Source organism: Dipodomys ordii, unplaced genomic scaffold (assembly GCF_000151885.1).
Source record: "Dipodomys ordii isolate 6190 unplaced genomic scaffold, Dord_2.0 Scaffold21, whole genome shotgun sequence".
Taxonomy (NCBI): Eukaryota; Metazoa; Chordata; class Mammalia; order Rodentia; family Heteromyidae; genus Dipodomys; species Dipodomys ordii.
In genome coordinates, this window is record NW_012267237.1 from 3393183 (window position 1) to 3415556 (window position 22374).

Consider the following 22374-nt stretch of genomic DNA (forward strand, 5'->3'; position numbering starts at 1 on the left):
ATGGTGAAAAGCAAACCAGCCTTCAGTTCCATTGATCTCATTTTCCACACCTTCTGAGTTATGATTGGAAACCACATCGAACTTAAAGACACGAAAACCTGGGTGGTCATGAAATTGACAAAACATGCATTAAACATCATGGCAGTTCAGAAAAGCAGAATCATAACAGTGGACACATTGGATATCCACACCCAAGTGCAGCTCAGCTTTGGGGAAGAGACCTTGACAGCTCTCTGTCTGCGTGACCCCAGGGCATGGTTCCGAGTCTTTACTGTATGCCTCCGCTTCTCCACAGGGCAGATGACCACGAAGGAAGGCTGCTTCCGAGACCTGAGGGTGCCGGTGAACACGTCCTTCTGCAACCCCGAGACGCGTCCTGTCACAGGGCTGGTGTCCTGCAAGGTGTCGGCTTGTCCTCCCAGGTAGGAGCCACCTTGCCGCCCGTCCTGTCTGGGCACTCTTGACCGATGTGTGCAGGGAGTCACGGCCTCGGAGTGAGACTCGCCGGCTAGCACAGGTAGCTCATGCGCTGCACAGGCATCAGAGCTGACACCGATGTTTGGGTAAGGAACAGCTTGGGAAATCTTCCGTCCCCGAGTGGACACTCCCGCAATGGCATCCGGTTCACTTTATCCCACCTCTCCTCAGGCTCGGGCTGGTGCACACTACGGCAGTAGTGACACACGCTGTTTCAGCAGCCAAGAGAGAACATGTTGCCATTATTATCCGCTGCTTTCATTCTCGGTGCATGAGGCAGACCAGATGAGCCATTTCCAGGGTCTGCCAGGGTTGGAAGGGACTGGGGTTTAGTCTGGCCCCTGCACACATGAATGTGTGACAGAGAGAGAGAGAGAGAGAGAGAGAGAGAGAGAGAGAGCCTGAGAGCGTGCTCTAGGGCTGTCAGCCCCATCCACCCTCTGCACACGTCTGTGTGGAAGCTCGGGTGTGGGTCAGGAGACCCCGCAGGCAGTGTGCACCTGCACGCCCCTGTTCTGCCCCTTGCCACAGCTGTGCCCGGCCTTCATCTCTCAGCACCGCTGGCTTTGTCTGCACACAGGGACCAGCCGTGAATGAGCCCAGGCCACAGACAGTGGGGAAAAGTCACCACAGATAACACAACTTTTGGCTGAAATTCTAACTTCAGCAAGACCTTTCCGATGGCCCGGGCGCTTAGACACTTACTCCATGATCATGTAGCATGCCTCGATGCTAAAGAACTTTCAGAAACATACATCAGGAGCACAAAGCTGAATCCTTCCTTGAGACCATCCAAGACAGGGAAATACCCAGCACGGCCCCCCTTCTCTTTAGAGCTCTCGGTGGGGACACAGAGGCCACGTCTCGGCATTTGAGGTTGGACATTGTCTCCATCTGTGTAAGCGGGTCTCTCCTGGAAAGCCCAGGCCTGTCAGCACGGCTGCCCCAGGCCGGCCGGGACCCGCCACCATGTTGAATCAGCAGTGCCGCCTCAGCCTGTAGGCAGATGCCACAGGAGAGGTGCTGGTCAGAAGTTAACCAGGATTTTAGTGCTTAGCCAAGGAGGCCTAGAATGCCTCCTGTTGTCTGCGGGAACATGTGAACCTTCACAGCCATGCTAGGCCCTGCCTCCAGCCCCAGCTCCCCAGAGGGCCAGACTCCATTTGAAAGCTCACTGCGGGCTTGTTCTAGGCCCAGAGTATGTAGAGAAAGAACCCTGCTGCAGGCCAAGGCAGGAGAAAATAGACCACTACAGCCCACAGAGGGGGTCCACGTGTCCCAGCCATCCACAAAGCTGGACACCAGCTCCAGTAACCAGGACAAGTTTTAACCATCATCAGTACCTCTGTGAGGACGAGCGCAGTAGGAACAGACTGTGGTCAGTACAGAGGGGGGGGGGGGGGGGGGGAGGGCAGGAAGGGAAGGCATATAAAAAGAGCATAAAGGTGCAGGGTGAGTGAGTGGAGCAGAGCTCAGGAGTCAGGAGTCCCTGCACAGGGAGACACGTTCAACCCCAGGTGTCCGACCCTGACAGGCAGCACAGCGGTGAGATCCGCTGGGTCAGGTTCAACTTGAAGGAGGACGTCTTCATCCACAGCCTTCTCCTGGGCAACTTAGGTGATAAAGCTCAGCATCCAGACAGACAGCCCACACCGTCTGTGCTCACACTTGGATTACTGTCAAGCCCCAGGTCCTTAGCCAGAAGGGATCCCCGAAATGATCCATTTCTGCGGGAGGGCGGCGGAGTGTTGGGGGTTCCGGGGACTCCTTGCCGGGAAGGATGGTCTGCATGTGTCAGCAATTCCAGCGGCGGCTCCTCCCTGGTGGGGAGGACCAGCCCAGACCCTGGCCCTGCTCACACTCGCCAGCCTCCCCCGCGCCAGCCCTGCCCCTCCCCCAGCCTCCCCCGCGCCAGCCTCTGATAGGATGTGAAGCAGGCATTTTTATCGCTTGCGTTAGAAACAGCAATTATAAATCACACAGCTATGTATTTTCTTTTTGCCTGTCTGCCATCATTTATCGGAACTCTTAACTTTCTAAGCACATCTCATCTCCCATCATTTATCTTCACTCTCTAACTTTCTAAGCACGAGCACTAAATACACACCTTTCAGAAGACAGCCTGACAATGGGAGGAGAGGGGGTGGTGGAACACTTTCCAGATGGTCGTGAATGTGCATCTCTCCTCCGCTTGCTTCTAGGAATGCAGAGTTAGAGTTTGGACACAGAGAGGATGATAGCTCTAGCTGAGCCCAGGGGGCCAGAGAGGGAGGGATGTGAGAGATGGTGCACACACCCCCAAAAATAAAAGAGCATGGATAGATACTGTTGCTGGGTGAGTTTTAGTCTTCCCTGAGGAATGTGTTAAAAACGGGGTCACATCTTCACCTGACCAATCGTCGATCCCATTATTTGTCTTGTGCCTTTGTGACATGTTACAAACCCATTAGAGAGAATCATTCCTTTTCAAGAAGATCTGTAGGTCAGAAACTGACTGCTTGGTATCACCCTAGGCAATCAGAGATAAGATTCTACCAAGAAACTTTATCTGTAATGTAAGCTTACAGCAACCCTCAGAAATAGCAAAGGCAGGATGTGATTTCCTTTGTATCTATTGTCACTTTTACATATGAGTCCTGCAAACAAGAACTCCGATAGTGTAACCAAAGCCATGTCAACAAAGCCAGCAACTTGGTTCACTCAGTCATCTGAGCAGCGGTGAATGCGCCACCCACAGGGCAAAACTTTTCAAGACTCTGGTTGCTCCTTCACCCTGGGGCCATGTGCACCCTGGGGCCGTGTGCACCCTGGGGCTGTGTGCACCCTGGGGCCGTGTGCAGAGAGCTCTCACAATTGATTCTGGGCGACTCATACATTTCCCTGGGTCCATAAATAACATCGCTGGTCCTGCCCTGATTGCTTCTATCTCAGTACTGTTTGCAGGAGCTCTTGGGAATCATCCTAGAGTTTCTCCAGTTTCCGTTGTGTGTCCCTTGCTCTCTAGTCTGGAAGCTGTTCCACAGAGCCTCAGGTTCTAACTCTGAGGACACAGCTGTGGTGGGTGTGGTTCAGGGAGGACACTTTCTCTCTTCTGTGGCTGGCTTTTTACTTTGGGATGCAGGAGATGAGCTGACCTTAGGGCACTTGGAGAGTAGAGTTTTGCCATTAAACACAAGTGTACTAAGTTCTGATTTTTGTACCTCAGCAAACTGTCTTGAAAACTTACCCTATGACTGGCAACTTTTTCGTATATCCTGTTAATTTCACTTTCTAATTGGCCTTTAAACTATCCTTTATGTTGTTAGATGTAGTTATAGTTTCTGAATCAATTTTATGTTATTCCTAAGTAATGATCATCTTTGTCTGTAATGTCATTTTCCAACCTACAGTTTATTTTGTCTGAAATTGACAAAGCATACCACCCATTTACTTTTTTCTTCTGGTTTGCAGTCTGCTATTCGTTTATCTTTAAATACATATGTTATTAGGTTTGCTGTGCTTTTGAGTATATAATATCCTACTGGATTTGTGTGCGTTGATGTAAAAGCATCGATGTAATCTATTTGTGTGAACTATGCTTACATAGATAATGCTTATGTTTGGTTTTAGTTCTGCCAATTCCTTATGTCATCTCCTTTTTTCCATGCCTTTTGTTACATCCTAGCTTTCCTGCCCCTTCTGCTTGATGCATTTAGAGATATCCCTTTATTCTCTTGAATTCCCGAGACTGCCAGAAGTCACACTACTTTCTTTCTTCAACACTACTGTTACTACTACTACCACTACAACAATACACACCCTCCCTCCCACACACGTAAATATGTAATATACACCACTTTTAACATATCCAGGACTACTCATACATAACTGTACCAAGACTTAGAAGCAAATACTTCATGGCGAGACGCATACGGACGGGGCTGTTGAGGCAGTGCAGACAGTGGGGGGCTGTTGAGGCAGTGCAGACAGTGGGTGGACACCAGTGAAAGCAGCAGGGAAGCAGTGAGGGCCAGGAGAGGCCATGACGGGCAATCGAGGGTGTTTGTCACTGATTTCTCCTTCTGTAAATGAAGTAGTCATTCCTCGAGAGAGACGGAAGATGAGAAGTTGGTGCTTTGAGGGGAGTCGCATCCCTTGGGGTGGGGCAGGGCCCCCATCACAGCTCACAGCTGTGAGCTCCAGTCAACAGCCCTTGGGGCCCAGTTGACCTGAAGGTCCTGTACCCAGCCTCCTTACCAGAGAAAGTCGTGGGTGGGTTTGACTTAGTCAGAATTAAGATTTTTAAAAAGCTAATCATGTTATCTACAATGCATCTCATGTCAGCGTCTGGCCAATAAAATGGTGTGCGTGTCAGCCTGCAGTTCTCACGGGCGGCGGCCACCCACACATCCCACTCACTCACGGGTGTGGTGTGCGTCCTGCGGGGCCTATGCCCCGTTCCTGAGAAAGCAAAAGAAGGTCAGCTCAGCTTGGGAAAAGAGAGATGATCTACCCTCTCCCCAACAGGGTTGGGCTGCCCCTCTCTTCCAACTGAGCTTCTTTGTAGTCCTTTATTAAATATGTTAGAAATGATCTGTGCAACTTGGGAATGTGGGGGAGGGAAAGTAGGAGAAAAATGAGGGAAGGGGTAACAAACTTGACAAGAAACGTACTTACTACCTTACTTATGTAACTGTAACCCCTCTGAACATGACCTTGATAATAAAAAGAAAAATTAGGAGTTGGGAAGGTGGCTTAGTGGTAGAGTGCTTGCCTAGCATGCATGAAGCCCTGAGTTTGATTCCTCGGTACCATATACACACAAAAAAAAGCCAGAAGTGGCACTGTGGCTCAAGTAGTAGAGGGCTAGACTTCAGCAGAAGCAGCTCAGGGACAGTACCAAGGGCCTGAGTTCAAGGCAATAAATAAATAAAAAGAAAAAGGCTGATTTCTTGCAAATGTAGAACTATGGGGCCCAAAAGGGTGCACGATTTGTGGTTCCGAGACAGAAGCAGCCACACGGCCCTGCAGTGCCGTGTGCAGACACATGCGCCCTCCCTGAAGTGCCGTGTGCAGACACAGGTGCCCTTCCTTGTCAGCCACTTAGGTCACAGCTCCCCACTCCAATTGGAAGCACCTAGAAGCAAGAGTGTGCTGGGCCTTCACTGCTTGTCACCACCTGGAGAAATTATATTTTCTCAGGTGTTAGAGGAAGTGCTCTTTGTCAGCATGAAACCCAACACACGCTAAGGAGCATGATTTTAGAAGTAAGGATTTTATAAATAGGACCAAGGAGGAGGTATTACCCATAAAACTGGTCAGCAGTCTCAAACCAAGAATATCACAGGACCGAAGCAGTAGAGGAAGTGAGCTGAGTATCATGCAGGCATTTTTCATCATTTTGCCGGTCCAGTATTGGTTATTTAAGGTCCTTCATGAATCTGGTCGCCACTTGAAAGAGTTGATTTTATTAGGATGTGTTAATTTATGTGTGTTTATAGTTTAGCTTATCTGTAAATTACTTTTGGCATTTATCAGGAATGAACAAGTAGCTTTGACTAGTGTGGTATTTTTAAAGAGTGTTGTGATTTGATAGGAAAATACATCAATTCTATACTTTATAAAATTTTTAAATGTATTTTGAATTCATCTATACTTGTTGTACAGATGGTTGCTAGTGATAGAGCCATACATGTATGTGATGAACTTTTTACCCCCACCCCTCACTTCTTTTTTCAGTGTTTAATGGGTTATAATGTTCTCCTCACCCTAAAGAAATTATAATAAAAATGGAAGCCACATGACAGCAAACTTGAATTGTTTCCATGTAGGTCTCCTCTCAGCTCAGGGCAAAGAGTCTTGAAACAGAAAACCGATTGTTGATATGCTTCTGACTGTGGTCTGTTCACAAAGGGCGACCGCAGCCTCCCAGACTGTTTGGATTTGTCTGGATCCCGTGCAAGGCGGGAATCCACACAGGAATGCCCTCTCTTCGCCGGCTGCCCACAGTGTCTCGGGGTCTGACTGTAACACCAATGAAAGCCCAACCATCAGGACATCTTGATTGCTCTTTCTCATGTGTTTAGTATGTACTTCTCCAGCTTACAAAGAGGATGGGGGAGAAGAACTCATGTCAGCAATCTAGCATCCCATATGCAAAGTGAATGTAGGATTTGCGTCTTGCATCCATTTCTGTTAACACTCTGTATTACCTGGTGATCGCACACCCACGTGGTTGTGAATGCCGTGTTTTAAAGCTTGCCATGACAAATCAGTTCCCTCTCTCATCCCGCAGACCACCTGCAGCCCCGCCACTGCTATCCATCCCAATGTGTCTAAAGAAGTGTGCCTGCCATTGCCCTACTCACTGGTTTCAAAACGTATCCTGTTGTTACCGATGGGTGTGGACAGAGTCTTTGTGGTCACCTCGCACCACTGGCCTTGCTCAGCTCTCCTGCTCTCAGCAGCATTTCCCCATCTGCTGATGGTGTCTTATTAGTCCTCACTGCTTTCCTATCACTCACCATTTTATCTCAATGGAACGTCCTGTTTCTCATTCCTTTCATATCTAAGGTGGTCTAAGAGTTAATAGTTGGCTGACTTCTTTTCCTAATCTTCTTAATAAGAATGTCAGAAGACCTGCTGAGTTCATTGACTTGTTCAATGAATATAAACTGTCTGTGCCAACTCATGGGCACAAGCAGTGACCCAACCTCCCCTCCCCACGTTAAGACCGCCAACAAACATACCATTTAATTGTATTTTCGAATATTTTGTTTATAAATGTATTTTTAAATGTTAGGATGTCTTATAAGGTGGTAGATGCTGTGGGTAAAAAGTTCAACCAATAGCAGGGCAAGCAGGGTAGAGCGGTGTGGAAGGTGAGTTTGAAGCGTGCAGCTCCAAAGCAACCTGGGCAGGAGGAGGGCTTGGGGGAGAACGGCTGGGTGTGGCCCCTGCTCTGGGCAATCCTCACACTGTCAAGCACATCAGAGACTCGCCTCCTCCCTCTTCCCCTGGACTGCTCACTCCAGGCACCACCATCTCTTGCTCTAATCAGGATTTGTCATCCTGACATTGACCTTCTGTCTCCATTTGATCTAACATCCTCTTCTTCAATGCCGGGCCAGTAGCTGTCCTTTCTACAGCATGATGTAGACAGCACAGCTGCCTGAGACAATTTTAGGAAAAGTGATTTTCAGAGGCCTTATGGTTGACAGAACCCTGGGGGAGAATTCACTGTCCCTGGGCCTTCTGTGGACATGACACCCGTCTGCCGTCCCCACTAGGACTGAAGAAGGCTCAACCCTTCTGATGCCAGGTCCTTTCTCTGGGACTGCTCCTTGTGCATCTCCCCCTGCTTCTGGAAGCTTGGTGATCTTTCGTTTATCTTCATGTTCTGCATGTACTTTAGTATCCTTGAATGGATTTTACTCACATTCTTTTGCTCAGTGTACAGCGATTCCTTTGAAGGTGGAGAAAATTCATATTTCAGTACGTCCATAGGACATGTTCCTCTATTTTCTTTATTATTGAGATAATATTATTTGTGCATTATTGTGTACATTATGGTTGCTTGGTGCATATAGAATGTATAATGATCAAATCAGAACAAGAAAGTATTTGCTTCTTCAAGCACAAATCATTGGATGTGTTGGAAATTTCTAATGCTTGAAGTGCATCATGGGTCGTTTTATTCACTAGTTATCTGACTGCTGAAGAGGTGATTTCTCTACCCTTGTGCCTGCCTGTCCAGCCTCTGCTGACCACTCTCCCTCCCCAGCTCCTATGAGACTGACAAATGAGGACCATTATGTGGAATTTGCAATTTGCATTCTGTATCTGGCTTATTTTTCTTTATCTTTTCTTTTAGGTGTTTATCTCCTTGTCTTTTTGTTCTGGATTTGATTTTGTCTTCTAGTTTTCCTATTGTTGTATTTTTTGGTTAGCTACCTGTTTGTTTTATATCTGACTGTTCTTCTATATCTTTTCAAATGCTCATTTTTACATTTATTTCATCTCTTTTAAGACCACGCTCTTCTTTTTTATTATCTTTAAACAGTTGGCATTTAACAAACAGTTTATAGAAATGGTACATGTTGACCAATGCTGTCCCTCTGAGCATTCTCACCACCCCTCTCAACCACCCATTCCCTCACTCTTCTTAATTTTGCAGAATGTACTTTGGATTACCGACCACATTCTCCCTCTATGCTCTTGATTTGTCTGCTTCTTTCCTCTTGTTGCCACCTGGCCTGTTTTGAGTATCTGCTCCTTGTTGTTTACTTATGTTGCACCTTCACTTTGCTTTTCTAAGGAATTACACTATTTGAGTTCTCCCTTGAATCTACCATATTTCAGTTAATACATTTGTATACACTTGCATACCTCCCAACCATTCTCTTCTTTTTTAAAGACACTATAGTTAGTTATTATAGTCTCTCTCCTCTAGCAGTCCCTCCATCCTTCCTTCCTTCCTTCCTTCTTTTCTTCCTTCCTTCCCTCCTTCCTTCCTCCTTCTTTCCCTTACTTGTAGATTCCCTTCCTGTCAAAGGTGTCTAGTGGTCGGATGGTAGATTGCACTGCACTGTCTCTTATGCCTTAATTCAGACATCTCTTAATCATTAGCCTCCAGATTTGTTACACTGAATCTCTGAGATGTTGGTTGTCCCCTGCTGAAGTAAGCTGTCCCTGGGACCAGAATAAGAATAAGGTTGGGCAGGAGGCAGCTTTAGTTTCTGCTCTGTCCATGAAGGATATAATGAGATAGAATTGAGATGCTGCATTGGCGTTGTGGGCATTTGGGTGGCCAGGGTGCACCCAGCCCTCTGGAGAGAAGAGAGGAGGCCTTCAGGTCCCATGCTGCTCACCCCAACACCTGTCACTCACATCCCACGGAGGCCACGCTCTGCCAGCATGCATTGGAATTTGAGAAAGAAATGGAGGGAACGTATCAAGTCTACCAGGTGTAAGTGTAACACTTCTGTCTGGTATCGTCACTTACAGCAGCCAGACAAGGCTCAGGAGGGCAAGAGAAGGTGAGCATCATGGAGCACCCAGGGGAATAACTAGTGGTGATGAGAGCTGGGGCGATGGAAACAGGAGAGACAAAGACTGGAATCTGCAGAACGTTAGTGATTAAATGCATTCACTATCTTGCAGCGACTGGAGCATCTCTGGTTTTAAAACTGGAAGACCTATAAAATTGGAGCAAAGGGGTGGGAGGTGGCTCAGTGGTAGAGCGCTTGCCTCGCATGCATGAGGTTCTGGGTTCGATTCCTCAGCACCAATAAGCAAGAAAAGCTGGAAGTGGTGCTGTGGCTCAAGTGGTAGAGCGCTAGCTTTGAGCTGAAGAGCTGAGGGACAGCGCTCAGGCCAGGGGTTCAGGCCCCATGACCGACCAAAAAAAAGAAAAACTGGAGAGAGACCTCAGTCTCAAGGTGGACCGGGAGTCCTCCTTGTCCATGACTGACATTGAGAGATACCAATTATAGTAGAAAGTGCCCATCTGGCGGTTTCTCTTATAGTCAGTGATACTCAACCATTTCAGATCCTAAAGAATGGTGAACCTTTGAGAAAAGAAATAGTCCAGGGTGTGTGTGTGTGTGTGTGTGTGTGTGTGTGTGTGTGTGTGTGTGTGTGTGTATAATATATATATATATATACAAAAATATATATATATATATACAAAACATATATATATGTACAAAAATTAACATTAAGGGCATCCTTTGGGCTCCAGAGGGCCTAATAGTCATAGGGGTATTATCACAGGAATTAATCATCAATTATACAGTCTCTAAGCCCACAAAACCTGAACCTATTCAAATAAAGGTGAAAAATTATACAAAAAATATAGTCTCATATTAATCTACTTCATATACAAATGAAAGGGTAACTCCTTTAGTCATTACAATAGTCTCATTAAGTAGATGCTACTATTCAACCTGTAATACAGATGAGGAAACTGAGGCAGGTGGGCACCGAAAGTTTATGAGGAGAAAAGTACCTAAGAACCACATCAGATGGCCATGTACCTTTGGAATGAATCCATAAGGAAGTGTGTTTCACACTCCTAGTTTTACTGAATTGGTATGGTGGGATTAGGAAATAATTTAAAGAATCCTATGTAGGTTTCTTCAATTTTTCTAATAATGCCTAATAGTCTGTCCCAACACCATTTCCTAAAATTTCTCTGCCTTGACATGGGAAGCCAACTTTACCACAGTTTAAATACATCTGTGGGAAGGCCTGGCCGCCTGCTCTGGGCTCCTCTCTTGTTCACTAATTCACTCTGTTCACACTTGCTATTCATCAGCAATGCTATTCAGCAGCATTTTTGCATGTTTGTTCCCTGGCAGGGAAAGTTCACCTTTCACCAATGCTGTCCCAGCATTTCCCAGATCCTCGTCTTGAACGTGTGTTTCCAGATGAAAGTTATATTCATGACAATGGGAAGGATAGACACTCTTGCCTTGCTCCTGATTTTAGAAGAAATGCTTTCAGCTTTTCACCAGTAGGTTGGGCGTGAGTTTCTCATGTATAGACTTTATAACCTTGTAATTGACATTCTCCAAAAGCTAGCTAAAATTCAGCAATGAAAATCTTATTGCATTTAGATTGATTTAGGCAAAATTGAATCTCGAAAGCCTAGAATCTATCAGAACCCATTTTTTTCTTTAATACTCTACTTGTTTTTTGATGGGCTATTGTTCATAGACTTACTCACCTAAATGAATATGAGTATGTACATATTTTTCTGAATATTTTTATTTTAGTAACATGAACACAAATTTTATATCACAATATTTTAGTTTTATCTTTTGAAATATAAAACATGAGCTTCAAACACTAAAATACTATTTTTCTATCAGTACGCTCTGTTTTTAATTTTATATTCCATTAATGATCATTTTGGTCTCTTCTAGAGTCTATCCCTTTCTCCTACCCCTGAATCATATTCAACTGCAATGGAAAGTTTTCTACAGAAACAGGAAAATTCATCTCTTTTTGTCCTTTAGCAGAATTAGAATGTTGTCTACATTTTATGAAGTGTGGCCCATTCATTTAATAGTGTTGCCCACTGCATTTGTATTTTTCGTAATAGGCAAACATCTGCTTATTTCTACCTCCTCAAAAATGCCTTCATTTAACTAATTACTTTTATTGTGAATTTGGAATATTTCAAGAGATTATAATGTTCTACATTGGGTACAGAGTAGAGAAACCCCACACCTACTCCAGGAACCCCCAGGACATTGTAGCCTCAGGCTCTGGAGCTGAGGAGCTTTGTGAGTGGTCCTTGATTGGCCTCCTCCATCACCAGAGCCCTGGGCTCTGGAGGCAAAGGATGAGATCTCACTAGAGCCAAAGATTGAAAGAACATTGCTGTCTACTGAATCCCTGTGTGTTTGTGTGAACCTATGTCAGTGCAAGTCACTGCACAAACCTCTCTGCGTAGCCACTGCTCAAAAGAGTAAACACCATGATTTAAGTTTGTGAATTCAAGTAAAGCCAAGTTGTATGTGGTCTGTAATGCATCATACCATCCTTGCATTCCTGTGAGCAATCCTAGTGGATTGTTGTGTATTCTTTAATGTATAGGTAGCTTTAATGTGATGGTATTCCCATTATAGTTTGGCATATATTTAATAAGATTAGAGTGTGAATCATTTGTGTGCTGTTTTTTCAATATGTCTTACATTAATTCTTTCATCTGGCTTCTTCTTGGCTTTTTATTGTACATTTTTTATTGTGAAAATACTGCACAGAGGGGTGACCGTTACATGAGCAAGGTAATGAGTACATTTCCTATTGAGCATTGTTGCCTCCTCCTTCCTTTTTCCCCTACCATCCCTTCCCTCCCATCACAACTCCTCCCACCTCCTCCGCCAAAATTGTAAAGTTCGTTTTCAATATAGTGTCTTATAAATCTCATTATTACAGTGGGTCAACCTGTATCCCTATTTAAGCATTTTGTTTTTAAGTACTTCATGTTTTTCCAACGTTACTTTCTTTTCGTGCTTTTGTCTTTTTTCTCCTTTCTCCTCTGGTTATTTAGAAAATATATATTGCTAACATTGCTATACTTATCTCTACAATTTAAAATTAGACGTCAACATATATTTTCTATCTTCACAAATGAAACTAAGTCCATAAAGAGCACGTGAGGCCACTTGAAGCAAGGAGCTCCTCTCTGTTTCCTTCCTGCTCTGCTCTTTTCACCTCAGTGAAGATCCCAGCCTTTCTTACAGCTGTTCACGAGCTTTTCAGTTCAGTTCAGTTTCAATATTATTTTCTTTTGTATAACTGTATTCTTCCATAATTATAACTTGTGAATTTGTTTCATAATCTTGACTATGGCTGTGTAGGTTTGGTGGTCTGTTCAAATGATTCAAGAGGCTGAGCCAAACTTCTGACACTGAGGCTTTCTCATTCCTCAGTTTGAAAGACAAAGCTTCTCCCAGCTGGAGGATGTGCATCTCAGGGAGTTTTTGTTGTTGCTTCTTTTGGTTTGGCTGAGGTTGGGTTTTTTTCTTAAAGGATGATTGGTTTCCTAGGTATACACGAGATGTTCTACTCCTTCACCCACCTGGTGTCACGTTTGCCCTGTCATTGCTGTCTTTCTTAGTGATATGCTCACAGAAGTGTCCATTTCTCTTACATTTCTTATCAGTCTATTTTGTGAATCACATTTGCTGAAATCAGTCTCCCCTCAGTTTCTGAGTGCTGCATATGTTTTTGTATGAGTATTTTGTAGAAAGTATAGAGATGTCTGTCCAAATCAAGTAGACAGACATGGAGGGTAGGCTCCCTGTGCTGGTTCCATCCTCAGCTGTGCCTCTCCAAATGCACTATGGACCATACATGATGGTCTACAACATGAGTAAAAATTTCATTTGTATTATTCGGATCTGTTCAACTACTCGTCTGGCTTTTTGAGGAAAGGAATCTGTACTGCTTCTCTGGCACTACTTTCCCAAAAGTCACCAAGAAGAAGAAGGAGAAGATGAAAAACTTTAAGACAAAGGAGAAGGAGGGGGAGAGGGAGAAGGAAAGGGAAGAGGAGAAGGAAGAGGAAGTAGAGAAGAAGGAAAAAGAAAAGAAAGGAGAAGAGGAGGAGGAAGAAGAAAGAAGGAGGAGAAAATTTTTAGACAGATGTTAGTCATCAGCATGGTGTACATTCATCAAATCATGCACGGTGTTATAGTTACCAAGACATGCACTTGGAATTCCAGGAGCATTATGTATCTGTGAAGATGATACTGCCTGTCTGCCTGGGCTGAAGCATGCTAGGGAAGGGTTCTCAAGAACTAACAGCTAACTGCATTCCCCCAGGGGTTACAGACTATGACCCCATTTGTTCCTCTGGTTGTGGGTCTCATGATGGTCCAGAGAACAGGTGCTGTCCTCTGGCCTCAGGCTGTGGACAGGAGCCAGACTCTGTCACCTGCTTCGCTATACTTTTGGGCACATTAGGAAGCATCTTTGAGCCTCAGTTCCATTATCTCTACAGTGTATACAATAATTTTGTGTGTGCCTTGTACATCAGGTAACATTGCAGGCATCATTGGAGCTCAATAACCTAGAGAGATTAGGGTGTTGGATGGAACAGCACAGACTGTTGACAGTTTGTTCAGAGTCTTAATGTATTGGTTTTCTACTTAAAATACATTTATTTCTTGCGGACAATTAGGTCTTTGCATCCTGTTGGATGTCATTTACTGTCTGGTAGATGATAGTGTGTGATGAGTCACAGTGCATACTTGTAGCCATACTCGAACCAGGCCTAGCATTCCCATGGCCTCCTTCCTCTTCTCGTTCAGGAGAATATTTTAGTTAGTGCAGAACATTGGGTTTCCCAGGTTACGTCCCCTGTCTGTGACTACTAATGTAGTCCCTGAGGGCCACTTGTGCATGTGCAGACCTTATGTCATGCTGGCAGCTAAAGAGAGACATCACAGTGCTGTCTGGGCTATTCGGATGCTGTTTCTATATTCTGCAATGATTCTTCGGAATGAATTATCATCGCCACTATACTGGTTGGCTGCTGTCCCGTTTTGAGTCACTGAAACCAGCTGAACCTGATAATGACATCTTTAAACATGGGGCTTCACTAGCCTACTCATTGGTAGAATGACAAGCATCTGTGGAATAAATTAAACACGAAACAGCTTATTTTCTGGTGTCCTATATATAGAGTAAATACCATTGAATCATCAGACTCTTTGCAACTTGCACTACTAAACTCTCTCAATTCTAACTCAGTTAATGGCATTAATGAGATACCTGTCACTTCCCATTCCTGCACCTGGATCTTTAAGAACAGAAGATAATTGTGACATCCACAGCACAATCCATTCAATAACATTTATTATTTAATGCCTGGAGCTTTCCATAGAAAAATTTTTTACTCCAAAGAATGAAACGGAAACTGCAATTCATTATTTATCTAAGTGAACACCTAAAGTATAAGTTTTTATAACCCTTCAATATCTGAAACATATAAGACACGCTTGATGGGCAAAACTTCAACACACAGCAAAAAAGTAATCTCCAGGTATCTTGAAGCAGTGTGAAGCATCTGAAAAGATACTTTTGCAGGGATGGAAGCCATGAAGTCACATAAATATCGTCCTACAAACTCTGTCAGTTTCTTGCCTGGAGGCCATTAATCTCCTCAAAGAACCGCAGTGAGAATTTTTTCCTGCAGAGAGCGGAATTGTTCCAGCCTTATGGCGAGAGAAAGAACTGTGACATCAAACATTAACTAGATATTCTTGGCAAGAGGTCTGGCCTGACAGCTTCTATTGGCCAGAAAATCTGTCCACAGCAGGCGGTGTCTTCACACCTGGACCTCAGCTTAGCAGCTCTTTGAAAGCTTTGAAGATAAGACTACAGGTTCTCAAAAATAATTACAAAAACCCAAGTCTCGTTGGCATGTTGTAGGAAGCATGCTAAGTGTTCCTGGGTCTGTTTGCTTCCTTGCCTTCCCCTTTTGAGTTCTTCACCCATACCCATCTGTGGCTGTCCCTATAGTGTATACCAACATTCAGTCATCATCAATTGCTTTTACAATTTTTTAAATAAAAAGGCAGTGAACTCCTCAGCTATAATGTCAGCAAGCTAACTGGCATAAAGTGACGCTCAGAGTTCATGGACCACAGCTCTGACTCGGTGCTGAGCCACCTCCTCGCTGTGTCTTGTTATCACCTGACTGGAGAACATACCCAAGATGCAGGGCAGGATACAGCAATTGTGCACACCGCCTGCTTGCATTGGGGTCTGTGAAGACATGGATCCAATCTGCTCTTTGATTCTCTCCTCAGGTCTACGGAATCAGGCCCATTCCTTGCTTGGTTGCCACCACAGTCAGTTGCATAAAACTTGTGCTTGGCCTTCAGTGACAGACCCCCTAACGTGCTCACCCTGGAGGAGTTCACAGTCCTAAGGAACCAGCTGGTTGTACCTCAGGGCACAGACCCCAGAAAAGCAAACTCAGGAGACATGCCTAGGAACCTGATGCAGGAAGGCCAGCCTGGAACGGGAAGAGTAAGGCCATCATCATATTTAAATTTTTGTCGTAAAAGGAAGAGCCACAGTGGGAGCTCAACTTCTACCACAGAATGGGAAACAATTCCTTCCCAAGGAAAAGAAGGTCCGAAGAAGGGATATGGGAATTAATTTGTTGGCAAATCCTCCCTGGTTTATAGTGGCTTGAGAGATGAATTAAGTTGTCTCTTGTGGGACGTTTATACATTTCAAACAACGAAGAATGACATCTAACAGATCTCCTGAGAGGCAGGAAGAAATCTCACAGGTTACAAAAAGTCCAGACCTTGTGATGGCTAGGGGGGAATCACTTGTAAAAAGTATGGCACAAAGTTTTCTCACTGACTTGATGATGGAATCATCAATACATTTTCAAAGCATTGCTCCACGTGACTAACAAGCCCTAATTGAAAGCCACATAACTCTTACCTAGAATAGTGGATGCTGAGCTTCTCTGTGCATGATATACACGCAAGCCTGACAAAACATGCAACTGTCCAATTAAGATATGTACGTCCACAGAATGTCTGCCCGTGTGCACTTTTCGCTAAGCAAGGTAAATTTCTGTCTCATCCTCATTTAGATGCTCTCCAGCCCACCGCCCAGCCTTCAGAAGTCATGTTTTTGTGGCAGGAATAAATGCAGCTGAGTGAGAAGGACATCAGCCGACTGGGTTTCTTCTCTGGGACACTTTTGGCTGTGTGCACCAGACCACCGAGGCCCAGGTGTCCAGCCAGGGATCTCAGCATCTCTGCATCTGATCCTTCATTCATTAGGAACCCAGTGGCCCCACCCCCAGGGTGTTGGGTGGGTTAAAGTTGTTTAGAGCTCTCTCTGGCATTTTCTATGTGCTGCAGAGGTACTCACTTGCTGTGGCTTTCTTTTCATTCCTGTCCTGTCTCTAAGATGCAGCATGCTTTCCCTGACCCTGGTTGTAGCACGTGAGCCTCATTCAGCATATCAGCCATTCTCCTCCCATTCCACATCACTGGGAATTTTCCCTTTGTCAGACCCCAGAAAGGCATCTGTGGGAAGCCTTGCATCCAGGGTCACAGGCCAGAGTTGACTTAAAAACAATAACAACAACAAAAACCCTTGATTGGAGTGTAGCTCTGTTGACACTTGGTGAATCCAAAAGGAAAATATTAGGGATTTGATATTTTACCAAAGAACACCTTTGTGTCTGTGACTCTGTGTGTGTGAGTGTGTGCGCATGCGCATGTGCATGTGTGCACACGCTCGTACAAAAGGAGAGAGCACCTTTGCTGGGCCGTATGACCTTCTGGGACAGAAATGGTAGCCCGCTTCTGGTTCAGGTGCAGGCAGGGCGGTGAGTGAGACGGCTCCAGGGCTCTGAGCAGTGGCTGCCAGGTGTGGGAGGGCCAGCTGCTCTCCACTCACTGCAGAAACAGCAGACAGAGAAAGTCATTTACAGAATGTAGCCAGAGCTTGAACATTCATTTCTGCTTAAAACATCAGTGTGCCTCCGTTTACTAATTCTTTTCAATTAGCAGCCCGGATTGTTTTGTTTTTCACTTTTTTTTGTTTTTCACTTTTGGGTTTTTTATTTGGCTGGTTTTGGTTTTTTGAATAGCTTAATCATAACTTCTTTTGAATCTATTCAAAGCACATGATTTTCAATGTGTGTTTCTTTAAAGAAGAGTGAAACTTATGCTGTTTATCACAGGGAAAACTCACTGCAAGTTTTTATTCTTTCCACCATATTAAACTTCTGTCTCGGCCACACCTAATTCAACCGCACTCGGCCTAATGACTGCTCTCCTCTGAGTCAGTCCCAAGACACAACTTCATTTTCTTAGAAACAAGCTTCTCTGTTTGCATGCTCATGTTTCACAGAGCTACACCAAATCTAATTATATTACATAATTCCAATGACACGTTCAGTTGGCATAAACAGATTTGAAAGCAGACTCAGCAGGGTATGAGGGAGCCTGAAAGTTGCTGGTGTAAGCAAAAGGCAGTTGGTATCCAGGGATGAGGAGACTGAGCGCCGCGTCCTCCCATGTCTGTATGTGGTAGCCATCACCACCAAGTGCTCTCCAGAGGCAGGGAGGAGCACGGGGAGCCACGGCTTCAGGCAGAGTGAGTGCCCATGGCTGGCAAGGCTGGAGAGATCTCCAGGCTTGGGTGGAGACAATGCCATCCGAGCCAAAAGGCAACTGACACGGAGTACTGAGCAAGAAACCAAGTAGTGACTAAGGGCAGACTCCCTCCACGGTGCCAGGTTTATCACGGCTGCTTGTTCCGCCCAGTTCAACCCTCAGCATCGCTCACCAGTCTTCCATGGAAACTGCATGGCCTTACAGGGAACCCCCACGGTAGCCCCAGCTTCATTTGGGGCCTTGTGGTTTCCCTAAATTGACAACGCGGAGTTTCTTGTTTAAGTGAACAGACGACAACACCTCTGTTCTAGAGAAAGAAAGCTTCAGATGAAGGGCTTCTGTTGAAATAGGGCTGTGTCTCTCCCACACCTCCGTCTTCCCTGTCCGCCTGTGTATGGAGCTCTGTGGATCTCTCATCAGGATAGGATCGGCCACAGGGCAGTGAGACCGGCAGTTGCTGATAGAAGCAGCCTCTGCATAGGCTCTGCCTCTCACAGGTCATAAAACGGACACCCACGGCGGCTTGTTTGGAGGCAGCCTTTGAGACCTTGCCGTTTGGCTTTGCTTTCTTCTGTGAAGAAATCTTGCATTTAGAGAGGAAAACAATTCTGCCTCTGGGTCCGGTTCATTGTAAATCACTTCCTCGCTTTCACAAGGCAAAGAAAGCGGTGTAACGTTCCGAGGTTCAAGAAAATGAAGAGTCGGGTTGTACACCGAGGCCAGTCTGTGGGCCTCGGCTCCTCTCCCGCCGGTTGTCAGCCGTGAGCTTTCTGTTCTGATGGGGAGCCCAGGGCTGGAGGGCACATGAGCCTTTCTCCCAGGAGAGAGGGCCGAGGTGCTGACCTGTGAGCCCGCTGGAGAAGGAGGTAGAGGTGCTGGGAGAACATGGCTGTCGTGATGATGTCATCTCTGTGTTGCTGCCCACTGCGCTTTGGTTGGAAGGTTTGGGGTCTCGGCAGGCATTGCGCCTGCAGTTAGGATACGTAGGCCAAACCCCATCTGCCATCCCTGGCTGTCTGCAGCTCGTGTGGTGCCTGAGGTCCCCGCTCCCCCAGCTTCACTTCTAACACTGGACTTGCTGGGACCATAGGAGACTGACTAAATACCTAGTGACACAGACCGGTAGCACATCCCCTAGGCCGCCCCTGGGAATGGGAGGCTCAAGCTGTGGACCACCTGGCGCGTGAGTGTGGGAAATCCTCCCCTCCCTGACCCCTTCCCACCAGGTCTGCTGAGCCTGGCTGTGGGGCTTTCGGCCTCTGGCCTGGTTCACCTTCTTAAATTAACGTGTTAACATACACTGACAGACGCACATGTCTATGGTGAAACGTGAACCGTTAGGTTGGAAACTTTTCATTTACAAGTGTGGGGTGTCCCAGAGGACTCACACGTGTGAAGGTGCTGTCAGCCAGAACCTTCCGGTCAGGGCATGGCAGAGTGGCAGGCCTCCGATCCTTGGGTGAGTGGGGGAGCGTCTGGGGGACTGTCTCAGGGGGTCAGTGGAGCTCACTGGAAGGGTCACAAGGAGGGCTTGATTGATGAGGAGCAGCTTCTCAGAGAACCGGGGCAGAGGCACTAATGTCTGAGAGCCAAGGGCACACACGCCTCATGGGCTTGCTCAAGAGGCACCCGGGAGTAAACGGGAGAGCTGGCCGGCTGTTCACCTCTCTCCTGCTCCCTGCGTCCCCTCTCTGGAGCTCGATCAGGGATGAGTGCTGAGGTATGGCGGCCGCTTACAGGTGAGCGTTGTCACAGGGACAGGGCTGTGCTCCTCCAAGTTCAAGGGCAGCCACCACCAGCAGGAGTCTGAGTCCTCTGAGTTCTGTCTTGGAACCCAGACTTACTTGGGGAATACTAGCCTCTTGTTTGGTTCTAACTGGTAGACATGGGAAGACAAAGTTGAAGCAGTTACCGCTGGGGCTCCTGGTTAGGTGTTGAGCACAGTGAGACACCAGAAGGGACCTTCAGACATCATCACGGAAGCTGGCCTGAGCTTGGACTTGGCCTGAGCCAGAATGTAAATGTTTCCTTCAGAGTAGGACAGATACGAGGCCCTTCCTCAGATAGAATGATCTGGTCTTTGTTCTAGAGGTTTTCTTAATGTCCCAGAGTTGGGAGAGGCTAGAGAATGGACCAGCCCGGTAGGAGCAGCCTAAGATAGACAGATGACTCAGGGAGGCGCCGTGGAAAGGTGGAGAGCAGCCAGATGTGTGGACACCCTGAGCGTAATTTATAAGTCTGTAAATGTAAGGTGTGGGAGGAGATGTACACCAGACCCAAAGGCCCAGAGAGGTGGCAGGAGCACAGCCCAGAGGCTCCGTGGGCCAGAGCCGTTCCAGCCAGGCTTCCCAGTGAGGCTGTGTCCTGTGACGGGCAATAAAGAACGCTCATCGTGTCCACACGGAAAACCAGAACCGTGTTTTCAGTTGATGTGGGCTGAGTCCTGTCACCTTTATATTGCTTTTTATGGGTATAAAATTTGCTTTACAATATTTTCACAATTTTTTTTCTTCATAGCATCATGGTATCTTTTGGGAAATATACTTGGTATAAAGCAGCTCAAGGCTTCTCCAGACAAACCTAAGTACAACTATTGTGGTGCAGGTGAGCTTGAGGTCACTGGGCGCTAAGGAGGCCCTGCCGGCAGTCCGGGGGGAGATGACTTCTATTGAGATGACCTCTGCGTCCCCCTCTGTCCAGATTCACAACTGGGGAGTTAAAAGTTGGCTCTGACGTTGCTGATGTAAATGGCCCTGTGGGATCCCTTGGGAAGACAGTGAATATTTGGGCTCAGAAATCCTACCAGACAGGACACAGGCTTCCCTGGGACAACTTAGGGTGCCTAGGACCTCCCCAAGCAGGATCACCTTCTTTTTGCCTTTAGATACTTATTTTCTTATACTTTGGTCCATCTTGTAAATGGTAAGAGACACTGAAAAAGTGTTTACACAGGCTCTGTCAGGGTGGAAAAATTGCTTTATTTAGATACTAAATCTTAATGCGAAGAAAAAGCTGCCTATGCTATCTGCCCTCAGTCATTCTTACATTTGCAACTAAGCAACTTGATGAGGTGGTTTGGAGCAGGAGAGGAAAGAGAATGGAAGAGGATGATGGTGATCAAGAAATGTCGCACACTCACTGGAGTCATGACAGTGAAACCCTCAAGTGAGAACTCAGGTGAATGATGTCTTTAGACACACTGCCTTTGCCGCTCTTCAATATGCTGTACAAGTACAACTTCAAGGTTTTCACAACGTGCTATGATCTAGATGGCCATTGTTTATCCTAGGTAGAAACTGTAAGTCTGTTTCCTTCTTGACTCGAAGTCTGCAAGCTGGGACCCCCTGCTTCAGTCTCACACACGTCTCCAAGCCTCATAGGAGCTTCCCTGAGACCTCAGGACCTTCATGCTGTATTCTCTTCTCTGTTCTTTTTGCTTCGCAACCCCAACGTGACTATCAGAGTCACATTGCCGGGGAGACCATGAAGCCGAAGGACAAACCCAGAGCCTCTTCCAGACCTCGGTTTAACTTCAGAACATAGAGGAGCCCATTTTTGCCTTGACTCTTACTCTGAAATGCCGTGGGACAGAGGACACCACACCACCACAGTTGATGAAAATCAGAGGCTCCCAGCCAGCCCCTTTTTCTCCCCACCACAGCTGCACTGGAAATGTGGCCTGTAGGACATCTATGCATCCTGCCTGATTTCATGCTGGGTTCCCACAAGGTGTGAGGAACCTCAGAAGTTTTGAAGAGTTCTAGTCTGGGGGTAATGAACTCTATCCATTCCAACAAGAAGAAAGTGGAGACTGAAAATCAGGTCCTCTCAGAGCACCCATGACTGACACCGCTTGGAACCCAAGACCTCCAGCCAGCTGTGTTCTACTTATTTGGTCACGTAGATCTCCCAGGCGGAGACCCTCCCTCCCACACAAAACCTTCCTATGGATGGGCTGCTGCAAAGCAGCAGATGCAGACATGCTTGAACTTCTCTGGACTTGGCTGCCCTTCCTTCCCACCATCCATCCCCTGCCAGTGTCACTGTGCACAAGGACATTTTCATACTCACAAAAGAAAACCAAAACGTGTCTGTCAGAGAAAACACTTATCAAGCATCAACAACTTCTAAAGCATGGAAGGAAAGCTGGCTGCTGGTGGCTCACACCTGTCATCCTGGCTACTCAGGAGGCTGAGATCTGAGGATCATGGTTCAAAGCCAGCCCGGACAGGAATGTCTGTGA

At 46.2% G+C, this 22374-nt stretch overlaps 1 protein-coding gene across 1 annotated transcript in view; it reads left to right on the top strand.

Annotated features, from left to right (window-relative positions):
- The window catches only part of Adamts16 (ADAM metallopeptidase with thrombospondin type 1 motif, 16), a 99799-nt gene that overhangs the window by 67448 nt on the left and 9977 nt on the right, over window positions 1–22374 (top strand). Inside the window, exon 17 of the mRNA XM_013013835.1 lies at window positions 296–422. Within this exon, the coding sequence (XP_012869289.1) occupies window positions 296–422 (127 nt within the window). The remainder of the gene's footprint in view (window positions 1–295; window positions 423–22374) is intronic.